Raw genomic sequence first — 23,175 nt, forward strand, 5'->3', positions numbered from 1 at the left:
ATGTATATATGGTCAAACAATCAAAAAGTTGTTATACGCACTCATTAGTGGAACACTAGCTCCTGCAGTTCGTTCTTTAGCAATGAAGTATCCGAAGCAAGCATCCGCTATCTTTAACAACCCATATATGCGTCAGACCACCATTCACATTGCACAGAGCATTGATCGATCCAACCAATGATAACCATTCTTTCACCGTAACCACGCCCACCCTACACTCAGAAGTCGGCATACGTAGGGGAAAAAATCTTCTGCGGTGGATAGTTGTGTGAGAATAAATGTCGAAAACGTCCCCATGGTCAAATTAACCTTCAAACTGACCTCGTATGAACCTTCGACCTAACTTAACCAGTCTTCATACCTTCATATTTCATACCACTGATATATTCCACCCTGTCTGACCTTACCAACTTCAGGGATTTGATTTTTGCCTACAAATAAAATTATGTTTTTTATTAGCGCACGCTGTAAAAGACAAGTAGGGAAATTGTATTAACATAGTTCAACGGACCGAAATAGACCGGCGTAAAAAGAGGGACATTGGACTTATTCTTAGCTACAACTGTTTTAAAACATGCAACAATAAAGACAACTTGAAAATTTAATTGACATCATTTATTTTTCATTGAAGAAATTAATTGTCTTACCCCAGCCCCATTTTCTATTAGTAAACCATAGGAAAACCTGCTTCCACTTTACAGAGGATCCATATATTCTTTCCCAACTTGAAAGACGTCTATCTCCGGTTTGACCTTCATGTTAAAGGATGATTATTGTGTAAACACAGTCGAATACTACAACTTAAGTAAATAAATCAAATAAATTATACCTTATCATAAAGGTGAGGAAACGCGTCGTTGGCATGGTATTTTGCTCGGGCTTTTTCATAAGCTACGAGATCAAACATCTCTTCAAATTCCTTGCGGTTCATAAAGATGTCTGCGTACAAAAAGGGATATCCACCAACGTCACGAGTAAATCTTAAAATCGGAATTTTAAAAATGCGTAAAAAAAGTGTTTCAAACATTGCTTAATCAGTAAGATGTGTAGTACTTTTCCATTTTTCTCATAGCACCCACAGCGTCAAAACGTTCCTTCCGCTTGACTGGCCCCGGTACACCATAAACTCCAAGATCATTAAACATACCTAATTTAAAGTAAAAAGATGTTAAGAACCACATTAAGTTCTATCCATCAGCTCTAAATTAATATGAAATTATGCTTACCCCAGTTAGTACCCGGACACATTTGGTCAGATCGAGGAGGACGAAGCTGGCCTGTATGTGGTCCATGATCGTATATTCTGCAAGGGTACCTAATTTCGAGAAATATTTATTTTACTATTTAAAAAAACTGCCAAAGAAAAAATAATTAAAATAAAATACACTAAAATGGGATATGCATCAAATATTTCTTCTGCAACATCAATCTGTTTTTCCAGGACGTTAATAGGAAGAACGATATCTTGAAAAACCTGTAAGAGATTGGATATTTAAAAATTAAAAAAAAAGGGAGAATTATAATTCGTTATAACCTACCTGCTTAGTGAAAGTCATAGCACGAATGCCTGGTGTTGTTGTGAACTTCAGGAATGCAGGTTTTGGGGGCAGTAGCCATCCGAACAATAGCCTGTCAAGTGTCGATATTCAATTGGCAATAGAAATGGAAGTACCGCAAATATAATCACTATTTATCACCTGAAAAGTGGATTATTACCAAAAGGGATCATGGATTCGACCACCCAGAAAATCGCACGATTGTGGCGTAAAAGATACTCCCGTAGTGGTATAAATTCTTGACTTGGAGGCTTGTTAAGAAAGCTTTCAACGTGTTTATAAAACCATGGTTTATACCAACGTGCTACGTGATTAATTTGTGCCTCTTCCTGCGCATTTTTTACATTTGCAAAGTGACCGACCATAAGGACTGCTTCGTGTTTGCTAAAAATAGTCGCCTCAACAAAATCAGGGGTCTGCAAATATTACGGGTTAGAATTTTTTTTTTTTTTTCCTTTTACCTTGTTACATAAATATTCATACCTGTTTATCTTTATCCATTGCCCCTGATAGTTCTCGAATTTTATCGCAATATTCTTTTTGGCCGTTGATCGGAATGTACTCCATTTTCACATAAGGCTTCATGGAAATCAAAAATTAATAAAATTGAATCAAAATTTTTGTTGTTCATTCGCTTACTTTCACAGGGATGATTTGAAGTTCCAGTGCACTAAAATAATTTGAAATAATTCGAATTAGTACGCATATGAAAGAAAATATTCGCAGTGCGTATGGTTTGCATTACACGAGAAATCCTAGAGTACCGTGAGACCACGGAAGACAGTAAAATAAATCTGAGTATTCATTGTCCTTGGTCACTCGAACTAAAGATCCATCTCCCAGCACAACTTCGTACGCAACAATCGTCTCTTGGTACAACCCGACCTAATAAAATCATTCAAATTTACAACGAATGTTCGAAAAAAAAGATTAAAAAAATAAATAAATAAATCTAACTCTACCTTGTGCGAGTACGTCGTCATACCAACACCAAACGCAAGCCCTCCGAGGGTGGCATCAGCAATTTCCAAGGTAACAGCCAAAGTGTATCCTGTTTTAAAATGTAAGCTGATTAAATCTGATTAATGGTAAAGATAAATCTTTCCACAGTTAAGCCTCTCCAATCCCTGCCTGATCAGAATTATTTTTGTCGACGATAACTTAATAGTACGTTTTTTCAGTAACAGATCGAGTGGCGTGCGGGAAATTAATTTTCCGACCAGGTGTTTCTATAACTTAGTTTAACGCAGATTTCTTTTTAACACATTTTTCATGCAATAGTAGTAATCACATAAATAATTTCATAAAAATATACAGAATTTAAAAAAATTGTAGTATGGTAATCTAAACTACCAAGATCAGCTGAAACTTCCGCGTAGTTATCTTAATATAAAAGAACTCAAGGGACAAGGTTCAAGATAAGTACCTTTGGGTATCAGATAACGAGTTATATCACCAACAGTTACCATGGGCTCTACGCGCACCGTCATTACTTCCTCCTTTAGTTCAAGGATGTCATACAATGGAATAGGGATTTTGTGACAAAGATCCTACAAAAGAGATCATTACGTAAGAGCGTACTGTAGCACGAGAATTATTCATGGATGCCAGTCAAACACCCTTTTACTTTTCTGAAGAATGTAATGGATAAGCTTAGCCAATTTGGTCGAGATGTGCACATCAACTTTTTCTCTGCTTCAGGAAGGTCATTACAATGGCGAACCTACTCAAAAAAACACAGGCACACAAAATTAAAACATTAAGGTCTTACCTAATAAAAATCTTGTTGATCACATGGGAAAGTAGTTATTTGATTGATTTACCTGAGATTGAATCTGGCGAACGCGTGTATCGTGCCGCTGGGGTGCTGACAAAAACGTACGATTAAACCAGTTACGCAACTGAAGAACGAGATCGAAAAGGAATGAGGCAGGCAAACAGAACACTGCGAAAAATTCAATTATTGGGTGAAAAGTTCATAAATATCATTAATAATAAAACTCTAATCTCTGAAGGAAATAGTTTACATAGAACAATAAGACCGCGGTTATCCTCCATTAAGCGCACCAACTTCTTCTTCCACGCGGCAGTATCCATTTCTATGTATCCTCTTTCTAATAAAAAAAATTCTTAAATATAACAATTATGAGCCACAAATGTAAAACGATCGACTGGAACACCGCAGGCGTAAAGTATAAATGCTCAATTTATTGCATGTTGAGAGCAACCTAAGTTTATAGTTTGACCAACTTATCAATCAATAACTAAAAAGTTCAAAAGTGCAGCCACAGTAACAAAGCCTAGATTGACATGGCCCACTAAATTGGTATCGAGACATTCTCCCCACAAGCCCACAACAGAGAATCTGTAGCTGTAAGCACTTAAGCAGGTATCGTGGCAATCGACAAATATGAAAAATATTGCCACAACAGATGTCGTGGCTGGACAGTTTCAACCGTCTGGCCACTTGGCCGGCCTGGCCTGGCCTGGCATTGATATACACTCCGCCGGTTAGACTGCTAGATTACGATCAGTAGTTAAGTAAACCCTAAACCGTCAACGGCGGATGATAATATGGACCGTGGAAAAATTTAAATATAGGGGGGAGGGGGTATTGCGATGGACGGCCTAGCAGTTAAGTAGACCACAATGTTGATAACAACCGTCAATCATATCGGATTGTTTAACAATTGAATGCATGGATATTGGTGATGGGCAATGAAAACCTCCAAACTGTATGAAACTATGAACATAAATGTTCGTATATGGCCTTAAAAAGACAAAAAAATGGTGTAAATAAGACCGCTGGAACAGCAACATTACTTTTTGTCCATAAACTTATACACTCACACTTTCACAGAACGGGTTTCAAACGACACTAACTTGAATCACAGAAACAGAGTTCCTACAATTAGTAGTATAAAAAGTAGTGTAAAATGATGTGCAGAAACGAGCAGCCTATAGCCAGCATGCCCTATCCATGACAAACGATTATTGATCACTGACAAATCTTGTTGCCGAGCGGACTTGAGTCACTTGACCTTCACATTCAAGCAGACGCTACTACAGTCTACAGTGTCTTTTGGTGTATGGTGTAGTGCTAAAATGCGTGAGCGGCCTGAGCGCGTGTACTAAACTGTACGGAATTTTTCTTGCGCGTCGGATTTTTTTTTTTTTTTTTTTTTTTTTTGTTAATTATTATTATGAGGCGAAGTTAGTAAAAATATGCGCAGGCCTGAGGAAAAATGCGCGTCGCAGGAATTATGCGCATCAACTTACTATGCGTTGAAAAAACAAAAAAGTAACACATGACACGAAATACATATTCAGATATTCTTACTGCTTACAATTCTAAGAAAATTTTATAAAAAAATAACTAACAACTGAAATGCAGATAAAAGATATGATAATTCACACAGATACAAACGCGACGTGCATAGTGATTTTTTGTCACGCTCTGTCGCCCGGGACAAATAGAAAAATTTCGCCCCACAATTAAAATTAACCTGCAATTACTCTCGTTTTTTTTTAAATACTCTACTTTATGTTCTATTGAATTTTTCGAGGGGATAGCTAGCTTATAAAGACAAATTGAAGTAAGAAGTTATACCACAATTTCACTAAATCTGCAATCTGGATTGGTGATTAACACAATAACCGCTGGCATTATGTTTTGATCGTCGCTGAAAGTTGAATTCACGAGAGCCGTGTCTACTGTCTATAAACCCCCTACGGTACGGCGCAGTAAAGCAGATGTAATGAGTTTATAAATGGTTTGAATCAATAATGGGACAGTTGTGAAAAAAAAAAAAAAAAAAAAATGGGTATAAACACTGAAATATGCGATTTTTTTCCGCAGATTAGCGATGAATGTCCGAATCCACTGTTTACTAACACCCGGGAAATGCGAAGTTTTGACGGACTCGCTACATTATTATTTATTATCGCCCAAGGTTGTTTTTAAATGAACTTTGTAGTCTGCGTCTTGAAAGACACAGTAAAGTCGTGGAAAAATTTATCACGTAAGTTTGTATAATTTTACTCCATTAGCCTTTATAAAGTTTACAGACTTGTCCCTCCAACATATTTATTTCACTATAAAGTAAAAATATACGGGGTAACATTTTTATATCCGGACTGGCATCGAGTTGGTTTCTAATACGACTCAAATTACATTCAACATAGTCTTTATTTGCATGGCTTCTTGCTGTAGACTAGTTTGTATATAAATGTGTCTATGTCATAAACATACAGTCTACACTCTACAGTAAATAAGAATCAGTTGTCTTAAGATCACCCCCAGATCCACCTAACTAATCTTCTCATTTATTTTTTCTAGGAAGTTTCTACAGAGAGTTTTCAATTTCCAACCATCCTATAATGGAGCAATATGGTCAATTGCTTTCTGGCACGGAAGTTGCAAAGTAAATAAAATAAATAACTTGTGTTGGTTTAAACTGGTTGCAATTTCTGATAAATCATATGCTCTGAAATAGAAATATCAGAGCTGCTTTGGCTGAACAAGTTAAACAACTGAAAGAACAATGTTCTGGCCTTACTCCTGGACTTACAATCATTCAAGTGGGTGCTCGAGAAGATTCAAATGTCTACATTCGAATGAAAATGAAAGCTGCTGAAGAAATTGGTATTAAAGCCACACATACTGTCTTTCCATCTTCAACTACTCAAGCTGAGGTAATACAAATATTAATATAATTTAATCACTCATACATTTTTTTGTGTGTTTTTTCAGCTTCTCAGAATACTCAATAAAATTAACTTGGACCCTAGTGTCCATGGCATAATTGTGCAAATGCCATTGGATTCTGTGAATGTGATTGATTCTACTCTCATCACAGATTCAGTAAACCCAAGCAAAGATGTTGATGGATTAAATACTATTAATCAGGGAAAACTAGCTGTTGGGGATTTAGCTTCTGGGTTTCTTCCTTGTACTCCAAATGGCTGCATGGAATTAATCAAAAGGTATAGCCATATTCTATTGAGTAGAGAAATTACATTCATGTTTTATTTGATTGTAGAACAGGGATAAAAATTGAGGGAAGCCAAGCAGTTGTTATTGGACGGAGTAAGATTGTCGGAACTCCTGCTGCCGAACTTCTAAAATGGCATAATGCAACTGTTACAGTTTGTCATTCAAAAACAAAAAACTTGCCTGAAGTGGTATGCCAGGAATTACTTAAAAAATTACTACAGCTCCAATTCAGCATTTTGTATGATGGATTTATCATTTAAGGTTTCTGGTGCAGACATACTTATCGTTGGTATTGGACAGCCTAATATGGTAAAAGGAGACTGGATAAAGCAAGGTGCAGTTGTGATAGATTGCGGCATCAATTCTATTCCAGGTAGGACGACCCAAAAGTATGATATACGCCATTATATTTTGTAATAATTTAGACAAATTTTACCTCAGATCCGACAAAGGCGTCAGGTTCTAGGTTGGTGGGAGATGTAGATTTTGAAACTGCTAAAATGAAATCCAGTTGGATTACTCCAGTTCCTGGTGGAGTTGGTCCAATGACGGTAGCCATGCTTATGAAAAATACAGTTATTGCTGCTCAAAAAGCAGCGTTCAAACTATCCAATACCCAGTGGAACTTATCCCTTCTGCCACTTAAGTTGAGCGAACCAGTACCGCGGTAAACTTATTTTCTATTTTGCTTAGATTTGTTTTTATTTCATTATTTTTATTTAAATTATTCATATGCTTACATTTAATTTTCTTTCCCCCCCCCCCGTCTTTATTTTTTATTTTTTTATTATTACTCTTATTATTATTTGATGCAGAGATATCGATATAGCTCGTAGCCAAACCCCGAAAAATGTCATGGAATTGGCTGAAGAAATCGGATTATCTATGTCCGATGTTGAGCTATATGGTTCCACAAAAGCCAAAGTTAACATCAACATTTTGGAACGATTGGCTGAAAAACCCCTCGGAAAATACGTCATTGTTTGCGGGTAAGCCATTGTCAGCATTCGGTTTTATGATTCTGACTATGTTATTCACTTATTCATGATTTTATGACAAAGAATAACTCCAACGCCATTAGGAGAAGGAAAATCAACTACGACAATCGGTTTGTTACTATATAAGAGAATGTATGTTACAAAAATTCATAAATCATTGCAATCTTTTAAACATTTAACAGGTTTATCTCAAGCAATCGGCGCTCATTTGAAAAAGAATGTGTTTGCTTGTGTGAGGCAACCTTCTCAAGGACCAACCTTTGGGATCAAAGGTTAATTTCGTTATTATTGTTTATTATTATTGCTATTTATTTCGTATTCCGAAATCTTATTTCTGCTTTCGTTACTTTAGGGGGTGCGGCGGGAGGTGGATACTCTCAAGTTATTCCCATGGAAGAGTTCAATTTGCATTTGACCGGTGATATCCATGCAATCACGGCTGCCAATAATCTTCTTGCCGCTCAAATTGAAGCTCGAATGTTTCATGAAGCAACTCAATCAGATAAAGCCTTGTATGCTCGCCTTGTGCCAAAGGATAAAGGCACACGCAAATTTTCAGCTATTCAAGTATAAATTCTCTTTAATCTAGTATAATCATCCGTTATTAGTCCAATAACTATTGTGGCTTGTTTTTTTTTTTTTTAGGTAAGACGATTAACTAAGCTGGGCATCAACAAATCTGACCCTGATTCATTAACTGATGAAGAAATTCACAATTTTGCTCGTCTAGATATCGATCCCACAACTATTACTTGGCAAAGAGGTCAACATTTGTTTCACTCAGACAACTTTACTTCACTTCTTTACTCCAATTCTTTGAACTACAGTTATGGATACGAACGACAGATTTTTACGTAAGATTCGAGTTGGGTTGAGCGATACGGAAAAGGGACATGAGCGTGATTGTCAATTCGATATTTCCGTAGCAAGTGAAATAATGGCAGTTTTAGCTTTGACCACAGGTATGATTTGCTAATACTTGCAATGATTCAAGAAAAATAAGTAAGCCTTGCGTACAGGTTATGCTGATTTCCGATCCCGATTGGGCCAAATGGTAGTAGCCTCTAGTAAACAAGGAGTACCGATAACCGCTGATGATTTGGTATATATTTTTGAATTATTATTTTTCAAAATATCATTCAAAAGAATGTTGCTATTTGTTTTAATTAGGGTGCAAGTGGTGCTTTGATGGTGCTGATGAAAGATGCTATTCATCCGACTCTGATGCAAACGCTTGAAGGAACCCCGGTCTTTGTACATGCCGGACCATTTGCCAATATTGCACATGGAAATTCGTCTATTATAGCAGACCAGATTGCACTACGATTAGTAGGCCGCGAAGGATTTGTTTTGACAGAAGCAGGATTCGGAGCAGATATAGGTTTTTTATTTTGTAGTTTGTATTTATTTTAACGTATTTATTTGGGCTTTTTTTTAAATTAAGGATTGGAAAAGTTCATCCATATCAAATGTAGAGCTTCAGGTTTGAAACCAGATGTTGTCGTCTTGGTCGCTACAGTACGTGCTCTGAAAATGCATGGTGGTGGTCCTCAGGTTGTTCCAGGAAATCCAATTCCAGCTGCGTATTTAGAGCCCAACTGCGCATTAGTGGAAACAGGGTTTTCTAATCTTAAAAAACATATTGAAAACATACGGAAATTTGGTCTGCAAGTCGTTGTTGCAATCAATCGTTTCACGTAAGTCCCGTTCAATAATTTAAAAATTCATCTGATTTATAGTAGTTTTGCTTTGTTTTACTTAGGACGGATTCAGACGAAGAACTGGGTTTCCTCCAGCGTTTGTGTAAAGAAAATGGAGCATTTGATGCTGTAGTTTGCTCACACTGGGTATTTATTGCGTTTTGATTGACGAACACAACAAGAAATTTGTCTAGTTTTTAACTTTATTTTTAAATACAATATGATAGGCGACTGGCAGTCAAGGAGCTGCGACCTTAGCGGAAGCGGTTGCCAAAGCTGCTGAACAGCCGTCTGATTTTAGGTTAATGCTTGATTTTATTATTATTATTTTTTTTTTTGCAAAGTAAAATTCTTAGCCGTGTGTTCATTTAAAACTTTTGTTTCTATAATTCCAGGTATTTGTATGACTTGGAACAATCAATTGAAGAAAAAATTGAAGTCATCGCTAAGGAAGTCTATGGCGCCGAAAAAATCGAAATATCTCCTGCAGCTAAGGTTCAAATCGAACGCTACAAGCTTCAGGTGAGTAAATAAATCTCGGATGGTGTAAAATGAGTCATACTTCTATAAATATTTGTATACACAGGGATTTAATAATTTCCCAATCTGTATGGCGAAAACTCACTTATCGTTGTCGCACGACCCTTCACTAAAAGGAGCTCCTACTGGCTTCACTCTCCCAATTCGAGAAGTGAGAGCTAGTGTTGGAGCCGGATTTTTGTACCCTCTAGTTGGAACGGTAAGCATTTTTACTTTTCTCTTTTAATGGCCAAAAGACTTACTAGAACTGTTATTCCATCTTAGATGAGTACGATGCCAGGACTTCCAACCCGCCCAGCCATTTTTGATATTGATTTGAACTTGGAAACAGGCAACATTGAAGGCCTGTTCTAGTACAGAGGTTTTAATAAAAGTGGCCTTTTGAATTCGTAGTATTGCCAATAGTAAAATCAGTGAATCATATAATCGAGAAAAAAACAATCTTGCAATATATCTGTGCAATATCTATCATAATTGGTATAGTCTACCTAAATGATCAGATTTGCTTGGAATAATTTGCTTGGATATAACTGCACTATTTTTTTAAAGTTTCATATGCTAATACATTATTATTATAGAATTGATTTTCGTCTTTTGCTCTTGTCTTTTGTGTTTCAAGTATTATTTTATGAGGAAACGCGCATCACTCGTTCATTCACAAGACTGTCTAGTTTTCACAACTTTATTCGTTCTTCTTATTGAAATCAATTTTTATTATTGCCAACAATTTTCAAGTATATAATCATTCGGTTCTACACTTGACTCTCTTCTTCACCCTCGTCACACCCGCATATAGGATCTTCGCTGATGACGTTGGAATTGTTCGGTCGATAAGCTTTATTTGTCTTCTGCTTATTATGAATCTTGAAACTTTTTCTTTTGTGTCTGAAGATAGCCAGGAAACTTAGAATTGCAATGGCAATAAAAATGCAACCTCCAGTGGCACCGAGATACCAGACCATCGATTGATTATAGTAACTGCTGTTCGACGACTGCTCCGATTCTGGAATCACATAACTCATATTGTGATTTTTTCCCTCCACTGCTGCTTCAGTTGTTACATCTGGGCAATAGGAAGCGTCAAATTCGTTCGTGGTAATCGAACTTGATCCTTCTTGATAACATCGTAACTCTTTTAGAATATCGGAATAAATGGATGAAGCATTCGTTTTTGCTGGCGTTGGTGAGGTCTCAGTTGGCTCGTCATAATCGTAATCGCTTTGCTTTACTGGTAAGACTCCGTTGTCTAATTCCTGTGGTTCTTTTCTATCATTATTATTGGGCGATACATGTAATCTATTTGCGATTTCACGGCAACTGCATATCACAGTCCAGCGTTCTGCGGCTGTTGTCTGATTGTGGTCCGAAATGTGAGATATCGTATTGTTGTCCATAGTAATGATGGACGAGAGAGCTCCGGAATAGCGGAAATTCAAGCGAATCAAGTATAACTTACCATTGGTTATTTGTATGTTACGAAGAAAATTGTTTATGTCCATCGAAAAGATGTCAATTCCCATTAGAGTCAAGGTTGAGTAAGCAATGAGCTTGTGGGAACTTTCAGTCTCCATTCCTCTTAGATGAATGATAATTGAGTCATTTTCTATTTGGTGAAATTGAGAATCGGCTATAAGGACGTGGCCTAATCCCGTGATGCGAATTCCTCCTTTTGCGATAGTCACAAATTGAGAGTTAACTATATTCAAATATTCGTCTTTCTCCATTATGCGCAACTGTATGGAATTGGAATCAAGCATGTCGATGCGCGTTTCGTTAAAGATGAATGGTGTCATCTCGTGTACGGGTGCGGCTTGGGAAGGCTCGATAGATAGAGCATCCGGCATAGCACGATTTACGATCCTGCTTATGTTTGATTTAATTATTCTTAGCTGCCACAATTTGTTCACGTTCTGGAAAGCATTCTCAAAAATCGTTCCAATTTGACTTTCTTGTATCTCGATTAACAGAGCTTTAGTGTCCGAAATGAGATATGGTTTTATGCTATCCATTTTTGAGTTTTTCAATGTGAAGCCTGAAAAAGAGACGGAAGATGGAAACCATTACAGGCTAACACACGATAGTTTAAAGGCTAGATTTCGTATTTAACGAAAAAAAAAGGAATTAATCCATACTGATGAAATCTCCGGAAGGTAGCGAGCTTTGGTTATAACCAAGATTCATAGCCATTTCTTCTTGAACGACGTCATCTACATTTTCAATTGTCAAATGCAGAGAAGAAAATAGATGTCTCCATGAATAGAAAACGGCTGAAATTAATAATGTGGAACAGTTATGAATCTCCAGGTGTAAATCTCTGCTTTGCTGTTCATTTTGTCCTTTTAAAATGCTTTCTGGATTTCCTAATTTTGCAGCCTAGATGCAGAAAATGAAATGCACCAATTTAATTAATGGACTGTTAGAGGTGTATAGGTAAGTACTAAAATATTGTTTCAAAGTTGTGTACGCTATAATATACTGAACTAACCGTATGCCGGAAATCGCAAATAACCTTCTGGGCGTTGTTTATTCTGGATGAATGGCAGTAAATGTTGGAAGTTTGGATGTCTGTGTATGTATTATTTTCTATGTTTACGTCCAGAGCGAGCGTCTCCACAGTTAACAGAGAAGTTAAAACCAACACTTGTACAAATACCAAGAGCATTTTGGGTGTGAGTCGATGTTGTTCTGGCAATTTTGTGATACTGATACGCACGACACATTAGTCTTTTTTCTCTTAGCTTTCATTTGACTGTTCATTGTTATCAGTTAGAGGAAGTCCGTTCAGTTAGATGATGAGTCGTGGGCGTTTTTTTAGTGATCGATGCAGCTTTTTAGAACCTTGGCACTAATCTGCATTTGAAAAACAATTTGGGGTGGACATGCACTCCTCCCCCCGTCCCTCGGGCACGCACCACTACATGGACACTTCACACTATACACAGAAAATCGCAATCTTCTAAACAACGGAACTTAATATATGATCTTCCCCAATAACAACAAATGATTTTTTTTTTTTTTATAATTTTTTATTTTGATTTACATCAACACAATTGATAGTATGTCCATCTGCTTTCTCATTGTCATCAGATAGCCGTAATTTTGGCTTGTAAATAGTTTCACAGTGGTATAAACCACCTACATGCAACAGTGAACGACGATGATTATATGGTGAATCAACAGACATTCATCATAAATACCGTGCTTCGTTAATTGTTTCCTTTTTCTTATACATCAACATATATGACGAAACAACTTTTAGTTGAGAAATATACGTTGAAGGCAAATTTAGTTCATTACACGTTGGCGAGCGATGACGGATGACAGATAAACACCGAAATACCATAGATGTCGAGAAATCGAAGTGTAAAACATATTTATAAACGATGGCAATTCACGAACAATTAATTGATTATCCTTCCATTTGTCAAGACAACTGAAAATTTGGGAAACACTGAATTTAAATTTCTTTAAACTTAAAGGGCATGTGATTGCTGCAAAAATCAAAGAAAATATCTTCCCGATTGATTTCGGCGTAAAATAGAAACACCCAATTAAAGACGAGGATGGCTCAATAAAATACGATTAAATTAACTGATAATAATTTGAATTTCCATAAATTTCTTTGATGAATTATCTTGACTATTATACTAATTTGGCAAAGAATTTGTCCCTAAAACTTTAACAGTAACATATCATTTATAAGTCATTATTGTAAAGGTTATAACTCCTCTTATTTTCCGCCTATCATTGTCCATCCACATCAATCTATTTTCGTCCATTATTTGAACTGTGTAAGGGCCCGACATTTTTTTTTTCTAACAGGTCATGACAACAAACGTCAACAATTATTTTGTGATCTGAATTATGCTATCGAGACACAATTACATGACTCGTGTACATTGGCGTCATTCGTACATTAAAAAAAAATGATTATGTTTTCCTTGACGATTACTTTTGATCTCATTCATCATTAACCGTCCACCCACGAATACTTTTAGTGTAAATCCGTAATTGTGTCTAGGATCGGAGTTTTAACTGGTCTCCTATTTTCTAGGATTGCGCTGCTGTGATTAACATTTTCGAACCCGGCCATGATTATTCAGAACCGACACCGAAGACCGAACAGAACGGAGCCGATAGTTGCAGCCCCAGTATGTATGCCAGAATTTTCCGAGTTGTTATCTCTAAAAAGTATGTTCCCGCAAATCAAAATAATGGCGTAACGATGATCAATGTAAACATTCGGTGAAAAAAGGAAGGAAGTGATTGCATTTGGGTATGTGCAGTAGGTTATAGGAATCGTCACGATTCGTTCTCAACTTTCATACATCAGAGACGAGACAAATTTGTTTCAACTATATTCATTGCTGCCTTCCACGAGTCATGAAAGCCACACCATTACAGACACCGTCACAGGCCGGAAGGAGAATTTATAGATTCTCGTCGGTGTTGTTGTTCTATAGGCAGATATAGGCCTACCTGTTTTTCTTTTCTTCACATGTGATGATGTCTGTGTGTCAAGGAGTTGACAACTCTGAGCTCCCAGGGCAGAGAGGGCAAGATTCAGACACTTGAGGAGTTTTTGAATCTCAATTGCGACAGCGGCAGTTGCCAATGCCTTGGTGTTTGTACTTGAAGTTGCTGTTTGGTGCCATCGGCTGTGATGTCGAATGACTTCTCAGAAAAGCAAGAATGAAACTCTGGTCCTTCTCGAATCGCCTTTGCCCCTTCGGGCCATCCCAAACTGTCAGATGGACGGGTCACCGCCCGCCCCTCCACTCGCCTTTCCGCCTTCGGTTGCCGAACCAGCGCCGCCGTTGTCGTCGTCACCTCGCTGACCCGGAGACCGTCCGCGCGGTGACAGTCCTCTGAAGTCCAAGTTGTACTGAATAAAACGAAAGAAAAGAGCGCAAAAATCGAAAGAAATGTTGAAGTTAAACAGAGTTACAAACACAACTTCAAATTGCTTTTTCCACTATAGGAGGGTTTTTTTTGTTTTTGTTGGTTTGTTTGTTTGATTGATTTTTAAGTTAATGTGCAGGATTCGAGGTGGTGACCAAACTGTCAATCACGTTTACTAGCATTGCGGCAAACACTGAATTTTGCAGAACAAATATATACGAAAGCTGGCGACGAGAGACACGAATAGCGCACGTTTTAGGTCATCACCAGACGTCAAATGTGCGAGTGCTGTGGCGCACTACGAGTCACACGATCCGGATGAGCATCATCATCCGGTAGTGTAATATTAGGACAAATGCATGTCTGAGCAACTGTGTGTGTACGATTGGTTGTACAGTATACAGTCTCTTGTAGGATATAGCAGCTCCGTGAACGGCTGACACTTGTGAGTGCGCTATTCGCCGAAGTGCCGCCGATTGTCCACTATAAAGAGCCCAGACAGCGTATAACAAGCCGACATCATGCATGCTCTTTATACGGCGGACCTTGAAGCCGAAATCATGGCAGTCTATAGATTCGTTGTGGCCTTATACAAGGAACACGGCATTGACACCAGCAGCAACAAGAGTGAGAGAAAAATAGAGAGATATCCAGACGGGTTTACATGGGTTTACAGCAGAACTGAGCAGCAGAGGATGGAGACGGATGGAGACATAGCAAAAAGCAGCCAATCAAAGTGCGAGACAAAACGGTTTGCGTTGGGTGTTGGGTTATCGGTCATTTTCCCACCGGTATAACCTGGGTATAACTTCAACGAACCACAGACGCCAATGTCTTATCATTCAAGATCTGCGTATATCCTTAATCGGCCGTGCATCATATCACCAGTTTCGGTCGCAAATATGATGACAGAAGCTATTTTTTATTTGATCATTCTGAGGCTATTTTTTAAACCGAATCCAGAACGGTTCCAGCGGTTCAGTCGAGAAGGAACCCAGGTGGACAAAGGCACAAAACAGCAGCAAAGCCCAGTTATATGGGCCATGTGTTAACGTGGCGGCATGACAGAAATACATATGTATGTAGATTCTATAACAGCATAGAATAAGACAGGCGACTACGGGTACATGGACGATCAAACGTTTACATTTAGACTCGCGCTGTGAGTCTCGTTTTCAGCGCTGTACCGGATTTTGTCAACGTCCGCCGTTAAAACGGAGTTTACGTAGAAGATTGGAACTTAAACTCTTTCATGAGGTCGGCGAGTGTGTCCATTGATATGCAAACCGCATGAAAGAAGCGTAGGATACAATTACAAATGTCATTAAGGCATATAAGGCTATAAGAGCAGCGCGTTATTAAAGGCCGTCGGTGTGGCGGGTATCTTTTTTGATATATAGGTTCATTTACAGGATTACAATTCAAACCCTTTTTTTTCTAATTTATAAATTTAAAAAAAAAAGCAATTGTTTGTTGGTTTGTGTTCTGTTAGAATTTGGATTATAAGGGACTGAATTGAAATAAGAAATAAGCGTCGCCAGTCACTGGCATCAACATAAACAGCACTTGTCAACACACACTGTGAATTGAGCATTGATCAGGTGGTGGTGGTGACTGGACTGTGCATTTTGATACCAATGAAAGACGACTTGATGCTTTCGTTTCAAACAAAAACATCAAATGGATTCATTATATGTACAAGAGGAGGGGAAGGGCAGCATCACGGGGACGTGAATATTCAACTTGTCACGATAAGAAACGAAACAAAACAACAGCAAAACACGAAGGGCAGGATTTTGTGAGTATGTAAGACGGTAGATGCTGTTTGCTGATGCGCGATGTTGGGGAGCTTGGCTCGGTTTATGTTTTAAATTCTGAATGTGTTTTTGTTTTTTTGTTTTTTGTTGGTTTTTTTGACGTGTACAATACCTTCCCTAGTCTGGATTGAATGTCGCTGACGGGTTTGAACATCATCGACGATGAAGATGTTTGATGCTCCTCGCTTCCAGTGCTGCTTGCCATAGCTTCCGACACCAAAGTGTCCGACATATACAAGTTATACTGAAATTTGAAGAAAGAAAATCCCAAAATGGAAATCCTTGTTCTTTTGATTGTGTTTCATTTGTTACTCATTCATTTTTCTCCAAAAGTCCGTTGCATTGCATTTGGATCTCAAATTTTCCTACCTAGGTTTTGTTCTTTTCTATTTTATTTTGGTTATTTTTTTTTATATTGTTTATATTTTTTAAATTAAAAAAAAATGCGATTAGTGAACTAAATCATAATGTTGACGACGGCGAGGGACCCACCGAGATTACCGTGTCATTCAACGGAGTTATTATTGTGTCAAGATTAAATTTTTTTTCCGATAGAAATTAAGGTAAGGTGTTAGTAAAAGAGAACGTCAGATACTAAGTGCACTAAAATCGTAACAACTATGGGAGAACGAAGAAAAGGCAAATAAGAAATAACCTTGTTGGCGCATTCGAAGCAAGTGCTGACCACTTTCGAGACGCAATTCATGCAGTTTTTCGTCTCTTGGATGACAGCGTCGACTTTGGTGAACGTGGCCGCTTTCCCGACGGTGGGATTCTTGACGGTGAATTGCAACTGCTGTACGTAAGTTGGAATCTGATCGACATAGTCCAGCAATTCTTTCTTCAAAGTTCCGGCAGGTACCTGTAATAATTGTAAAAATATTAGAGATTGACGTTAGAAATAAACGTAAGGTAATTGTGCAATGTCTAAACGAACCTGGTAACAAAACTGCCTGACTACTTTGTAAAGCCGATTGGCTTCTTCGGCGAAATACTCGGCTTGCGTGAAGAGGTCCTGTGTGGTCTTGAGCGTTCCCTCACCGCGCGTGAATTGATACATACTAAAGGCCATGGAAGACATGTTGCGAGCTCGTTTGACGATATCATTGTTCTCGTCCAAGCCACTGCTGGTCGGACTCATCGGGACAGCAGCTCCGCCAGCGACACCAGCACCACCGTTGCCGACTCCAGCAACGCCCGGATTCGCCATTCCGCCCAGAGCTTCGCCGCCAGCTCCTCTGAGCGCAGTGGCCTGTTGTTGTGCCGCGTTTTGAGCTTCTGTCCATCTGTCCGTTTCCGCGTCCATTTCACTTGTGATTAATTTCATTTCAAGTCCAGCTTTTGCTATTTTCGCTTGCTCCTACAACAGTCACAATATTAATCATTCAGAAACCAAGATAAGTTCATTTTAATAGATGAAAATGACGTTTGGCTGGCATTTAGGACAGTGAAAAAAAAAGGATGTCGTAATAATAGGTGCTGTCATTCGTACCTCTGAGTCGAGTTTACCCGGCTTTAGAGGTTTACTAGTGGTCCCGTGTTTCTAAATATCAACAACAAATAACAGGTGTTTACAATTGCTTGGCGTGTGACATCAATGTGACAAAATTTAGAATCTATTGATTTATCTATGTGATAATATAGTTTGTGATTGCATTTTACACTGCAAAAAATATGCGGCTAAGGTGCCCATTTGAATGTAATTAATTACAGTGACTTGTAGTGACATCTATAGCCTAATTACACAATAGGTATACAGTTAAAATACAAATTGATAGTACTCATGATGTGATGCATTCAGAAATCAAGGAATTTCAAACTTTAGAACTAGAACTGACGTAGTGTCAAATTCATAAAGAGCAACTCACGCCTGGTCGTGGAAGGGACATGTAAACATGTTTTTCGGTCGCGCGACCTTGCAGAAGCTCTGACACTTCTTTCGCCAGATTGGTGACGTCGTTGAGTAGCGCCTGCCAGCAGTCGGAGAAAACTGCACAAGCGCCGACGGTAATCGGTTCGAGCGGACGAAGAAAATCCAAACGTCATCGGAGATGTTCGTCCACACCGCAGATCGGGTTGAGTAATCATAACAGAATTAAGCGAGAACGGAGAAGATGAGATTAAGACGTGTGAACCAATTATTCAGGCTCGTCCATGCTTAATTTAGATCAGATCACTTAAAGGAATGCACATTGTGTAACACTATCACAGCCATTCGTGTTCGTTCACCTGATATTACTGGCCCTATCTTATTATCAGTCAGCCTTCTTAGCAAATGAGGATCATTGCTTGAGAAATGTTGTTATATAGCCTACATATACATGCAATCAGATGTATACCAATCAGTTTTTTCACTGTCATTGGCATTCTAGCTGGTGCAAGCGTGACACATTCATTCAGCGAACACGAGACACGAGTAGTACGTCATTGAAGTCAAATTGTTTGTTAACCAAAATTGAGAGATAGGCTTGTTTGTTATAATTAAGTCTAATGTTTCAAATGATTGAATTTCTATTTTCTAAGCCTGAATTTGATAAAGTACCTTGGAAATTTTCTTTGGCTATCTTGGAATTGGGGTAAAGCGAGAGGGTGTGAGTGGCTGTGAGCATTTGGGGTCCGTAAATGCGAACGGTGATCTCGGCATATTTGGCTTGAACCTGTAGGGCTTCAGTCGGCGCCACATGTCGCAAGAGCTTGCACACTTCTTGCAAGTGGTCAACGTGCTCCTGAAAGCGCTCGCTGCACTCGTCGAATCGGTCGCCATCTAGCGAAATGGCCGCCGCTCGCAGATGGCAGACCAGGTCGGCGTCCTCCCGCGACGAGGCCAGCAGCTCCGACGCTTGTTCAAGAGATGTCTGCTCCAGTTGGAGTCGCAGCTCTTGAGTGCACTGCAAGAGTGTCCGGATGGCCGTTTCCAGTTCTTCCGTTGGCGAGTGCCTTTCTCTTTGTTCCTATTCAAGAGACACGAAATGAAAGTTGAACAATGACTTGAAACGACTGCGCTTTTCAACTTCTCATTTCGATTTATAAAACTGGCGCTATTCTCGCCTTCTTCTATTCCCTACAATTTTATTTTTCCTTCAGCTTTTAATTGGTTTTCTGATTGTAGAGTTGACACAATATACATACCAAATTGATACCGGCGCGGATGACGTGAGATAATCCAGATCTAACGCGATCCCAAAGTAGGAGAATATTTTCCCGGTGTTCGTGCGACGTGTAGGCCGAGTCTGTAAAGTCTTGAGTTCGTTCGATGGCGGCATCCAGTGCCGAGGTCATACGTTCCCGACAAGCCGATGGCGCCAGTGTTAACCGAGTCATCTCTACGGAGTCGTCTAGTTGCTGGATGGCTCCGTAGGCTGTTAACAGGACGTCCCAATCCTCCTATGCGTTCCCGTGAAAATATATTGAGTTTCCCGAAATATTTGATTATTCCCACGGCTCATTTATTGAATCAGAACTTCAACTTTTTCACTATGGTGAGCACAAAGCTACGGCTGACAAAAGTAGTGAAAATTCCCTTAGTTGGTACAGTACAAACGTTATTAGTAAGGCATATATGCTGGGGAGCTTTTACAAAGTAATAATTACGTAGAGTTAATAAAGCCCAAAGAAAAATTGGGTTCTAGAAATAGTAACACAACTAGGTATACACTTTTGAAAAAGGGGTTTGAAAATTTTCTAAATCTATTGCGAGATCATTTATTTTCATGACGAAATTAACGACAGATTTCGTTATTTTTCTTCAAAGAATTGGCACCCCTTTTTCTTTCCGTTTTCTCTCTCACCTTGGCGACGAAAATGGAAGCCATTCATTACCTAAGCTACATAACTAAGTAAAAATGTATGCACCATCCTTTCGTTCCTCCGTCACACACTTTTCTGTCAGAATGGGTGAAACATGACAGTAAATCAAGTAAGTAATCAGTGCGCAAGTTAACTAACGTGAAGGGTCCAAAAACACGTACGCCAGTTCATGTAACACTTTGAGGGGGAATTCTCGTGAATTTTGCGTTCCTGACATTCGATTCCTCATTTCTCTAACGTGAAGAACACAGCACTTTCCACATTTCGCGTTTCAATTCATGTTGACAACTAAATCTATAAACACATATGTCACAGGCATTAGCAAACTTTTCTTTATGAAAGAGAAATTAGTAATTTAATGAACACTATGGTTCGCTTTGAAACCTGCTACTAAGAACCACGTCTTAATCCTACACACATGTCACGGTGGCGTCATAGCACCGGTATATGCTTTAAATCTCTAAAATGTCTCATTATACTGTAAAAGCAACACCATTAAAGCAAAGCAACATTTGATAAAAAGTTCTCTCATTAACTAGTACGGAATCTTCTCTAGTTGGATAGCAGTAAGAATACATTTCTCCCTCCCTAGTCCTAGCTAGCTCGCTCAACACATTTTATTGGTTTAAGTTTTTCTTTATCTTTTGTCTTTCCGTCGCTTCAATCCGATGGGTTTTCCCTATTGCAGTTTAGCACTCTGTGTGTGTGCCTTTTTATAGCCTTCTCATCTTCCTCCCGGGTCGCGATCCTAGGTTGGCTTGATCTTTAATGGCCGTCCCTGTTTCTTAACCAAACTTCTTGGACCTCGCGCCGAGGAGCGGACGACAGACGGCGACAGAAAAGTCGAAATCGATCGTTGGAATCAGCAGTAAACATGACGTCAAACCCGTCTCGCCCTGGCCGTCGCCGGGAGGCCCAGCAAAGCAAGCAGCTTGTCATGCAGAGCTATTCGCTTCCCTGCTGTGCATAGGAAAACAAGTGCACATGTGTATCTACTGCACGTATGTGTAGGCCAACGCTTGGACGGACGTGGACGGACGTCAGTGCGACTGCGATGGTGAGCTGGACTGGCTGACATTCATGTAACATCCGACTTCTGAGTAGCGCATTTTGAATTTTAAACTGACATGCGCATTTATTGCAGCAGCTATAACCTTATTTATGTATTTATGCATAGGAGTATATAGACTGCGTGTTATTTCAATCCTATTGTCATATGTTACCTCTTTGGGTTGATTGGACATTGAAGAAGAGTTGGGACCGTTGCCGGGGGTTCGAGCGTCGCTGACGTGGTCACTGCTACTCTGCAAAAGGCCATCCTTGACTACGTAGTGAACCAGGTCGATGGCGCGCCTCATGTGACAGAAAACGGTGTCGCGGTTCTCGCGTGATGAAGTACACTCGGGATGTCGCAGACACGTCTAAAAAAGAAGCGTCACAAAATATATAACAGATCCATCATTGGGTTTTTTCTTTGAGCTATTTATTAGGCGGGACGTTTTTCGAAGTTTACTCGAGTCAAATCTAACATCAATTAAATTCCCGCAGGTCACATTTATCACATTTGTTATGTTCATGAAAGCAATATAATCATTCAGAAGCGTTCAGAAGCAATTTTTTTTCCTTGTCATTTAGTTAATCATATAATAAATCGACAGTAATCTGGTTTATTCCTAGCCTGTTATAAGTAATTATTACATTGTTATTGGATAATTACGCTATATTTACGACTGCTGATGTCACAGTGTATCATGCATAACTCTATAAGTGCTCTTAAGTATACTACGGTACAATATGTCTAAGAGAATGGCAATTGTTGTCATTGCCAAGAATATTTTTTATGCGCATTCATTTGTGTTGTCCAGCAGGAAAAAAACTAATGCATCAACTTGATATGGCTGACGATTAGGCTCAATGGTTCGTGAAAAGGGACGACGACTAAGTCTATAAATTCGGGCCTGTTTTTCCAAAGATATTCCGACCACTTGAATCGTGGAGAAAAATAAGCCGTCGTGCATACATAATCAACAAGCGATTTTCTGATTCATCACGTATAGCGTTACTGCGTACACAGCAATTTATGTCAATATAATTGGATTGGTAGAAAAATGAGCAGATTGAGAGATAGAACGCCACGGTTTAGAATATTTTGTTGGTTTGTAGTCTACTGTCTCCAGTGTTCTCGAGAATGGCACGATAATAAGAAACAACGTGTCGATAACACTATAGACAGACTTGACGTCTAGGGCTTCCCTATTCTTTTTATGTTTTCGTATTTTCTATTTCCTTTCATTATCGCTTCCTATGGTGCACAAGGACAGAAGGACGCTACTATGATGTAACCCAAATAGAATCGGTTGCCAACTTCACATTGGAGATTCGGCCAATGGCAAACAACCCAAGAAACTATATAAGACAAAAGAGAAAAAAAAAGCGTCTGCGATTCCGTCTCGCATTACAAACATCCAGAAAATTATATAGATATATCTTAAAGAAGGCTGTAACCAGTAACCATCTCACGTGCTTTAGACCCAGACGGGACAGAGATTCAATCAATTGTTGTAACTAGAAAAGCAATAAACAGTTAATAACTTATTTATTCGCCGTAGTCCTCAATAAAGCCTTGCATCATCATGCTCTGGCCGGCTCTCGCTATAGAATCCAACTGCAGCCAGCCCACAAATGGACACACTTTATGTGTGTATATGATTCCAACAGTACACGACTACACGTATATACTTTGATCTAGTTGGAAGGGCTACATCGTATAATAGTATTCGTCATAATCGTATCTAGAAGCTAGAACCCAGTAACCTAGATATGCCAACTATGAGCGAGTTCCATGTTGATTTTACTTTC

General features: G+C 38.9%; 3 protein-coding genes across 8 annotated transcripts in view; 1 reads left to right on the top strand and 2 right to left on the bottom strand.

Annotated features, from left to right (window-relative positions):
* Positions 1–600: 600 nt before the first annotated feature.
* LOC124210220 (delta(24)-sterol reductase-like) lies at positions 601–4,712 on the bottom strand. 2 transcript variants are annotated; one of them, XM_046608427.1, is made up of 16 exons: positions 4,380–4,712; positions 3,584–3,670; positions 3,380–3,501; positions 3,184–3,279; positions 2,983–3,106; positions 2,519–2,607; positions 2,302–2,441; positions 2,196–2,226; positions 2,040–2,135; positions 1,698–1,972; positions 1,539–1,629; positions 1,386–1,474; positions 1,227–1,315; positions 1,054–1,147; positions 830–980; positions 601–752 (listed from the first exon to the last, which is right to left on the bottom strand). In XM_046608427.1, exons 2-16 carry the CDS (start codon positions 3,651–3,653, stop codon positions 696–698), a joined length of 1,614 nt encoding a protein of 537 aa, XP_046464383.1. In that variant the 5' UTR covers positions 3,654–3,670; positions 4,380–4,712; the 3' UTR covers positions 601–695. The 2 variants fall into 2 exon arrangements, with proteins under 2 accessions (XP_046464383.1, XP_046464384.1); XM_046608428.1 differs by having other exon boundaries at positions 4,407–4,625.
* A 726-nt stretch (positions 4,713–5,438) lies between these two features.
* On the top strand, positions 5,439–10,374 carry LOC124210148 (C-1-tetrahydrofolate synthase, cytoplasmic-like). 2 transcript variants are annotated; one of them, XM_046608420.1, is made up of 21 exons: positions 5,439–5,578; positions 5,896–5,980; positions 6,053–6,251; positions 6,310–6,542; positions 6,599–6,740; positions 6,814–6,925; positions 6,994–7,219; positions 7,368–7,541; positions 7,614–7,660; positions 7,733–7,822; positions 7,903–8,117; positions 8,196–8,313; positions 8,378–8,512; positions 8,570–8,652; positions 8,721–8,931; positions 8,995–9,247; positions 9,313–9,397; positions 9,478–9,551; positions 9,646–9,772; positions 9,837–9,989; positions 10,055–10,374. In XM_046608420.1, the coding sequence occupies exons 1-21, from the start codon at positions 5,521–5,523 to the stop codon at positions 10,142–10,144; spliced, it is 2,910 nt and encodes a 969-aa protein (XP_046464376.1). In that variant the 5' UTR covers positions 5,439–5,520; the 3' UTR covers positions 10,145–10,374. The 2 variants fall into 2 exon arrangements, with proteins under 2 accessions (XP_046464376.1, XP_046464377.1); XM_046608421.1 differs by lacking the exon at positions 5,439–5,578 and adding an exon at positions 5,804–5,823.
* Positions 10,375–10,458: 84 nt separating this feature from the next.
* Positions 10,459–23,175, bottom strand: part of LOC124210174 (alpha-catulin-like) — a 42,463-nt gene continuing 29,746 nt past the window's right edge. For 2 of the 4 annotated variants that reach the window (XM_046608423.1, XM_046608425.1), the window contains 11 exons: positions 21,540–21,737; positions 19,639–19,893; positions 19,052–19,460; positions 18,378–18,499; positions 18,002–18,052; positions 17,447–17,869; positions 17,165–17,371; positions 16,622–16,753; positions 12,276–14,675; positions 11,923–12,163; positions 10,459–11,822 (listed from right to left, as the gene is read on the bottom strand). In XM_046608423.1, the coding sequence (XP_046464379.1) occupies positions 14,538–14,675; positions 16,622–16,753; positions 17,165–17,371; positions 17,447–17,869; positions 18,002–18,052; positions 18,378–18,499; positions 19,052–19,460; positions 19,639–19,893; positions 21,540–21,737 (1,935 nt within the window). In that variant the 3' untranslated portion in view covers positions 10,459–11,822; positions 11,923–12,163; positions 12,276–14,537. The remainder of the gene's footprint in view (positions 11,823–11,922; positions 12,164–12,275; positions 14,676–16,621; positions 16,754–17,164; positions 17,372–17,446; positions 17,870–18,001; positions 18,053–18,377; positions 18,500–19,051; positions 19,461–19,638; positions 19,894–21,539; positions 21,738–23,175) is intronic. The other 2 variants (XM_046608424.1, XM_046608426.1) reach the window with 1 other exon arrangement.

The sequence above is a fragment of the Daphnia pulex genome, chromosome 2 (assembly GCF_021134715.1).
Source record: "Daphnia pulex isolate KAP4 chromosome 2, ASM2113471v1".
NCBI lineage: Eukaryota > Metazoa > Arthropoda > Branchiopoda > Diplostraca > Daphniidae > Daphnia > Daphnia pulex.

Bases quoted from the DNA above. Each gene is read 5' to 3' on its own strand.
- LOC124210148 (XM_046608420.1), top strand. From the start codon at position 5,521: ATGAACTTTGTAGTCTGCGTCTTGAAAGACACAGTAAAGTCGTGGAAA. The intron at 7,220-7,367 runs GTAAACTTATTT...TATTTGATGCAG, and splicing joins TTGAGCGAACCAGTACCGCG to AGATATCGATATAGCTCGTA. The intron at 7,542-7,613 runs GTAAGCCATTGT...TTTATGACAAAG, and splicing joins AAATACGTCATTGTTTGCGG to AATAACTCCAACGCCATTAG.
- LOC124210220 (XM_046608427.1), bottom strand. From the start codon at position 3,653: ATGGATACTGCCGCGTGGAAGAAGAAGTTGGTGCGCTTAATGGAGGAT. The intron at 1,973-2,039 runs GTATGAATATTT...TAATATTTGCAG, and splicing joins CAATGGATAAAGATAAACAG to ACCCCTGATTTTGTTGAGGC. The intron at 1,630-1,697 runs GTGATAAATAGT...GACACTTGACAG, and splicing joins GGTAATAATCCACTTTTCAG to GCTATTGTTCGGATGGCTAC.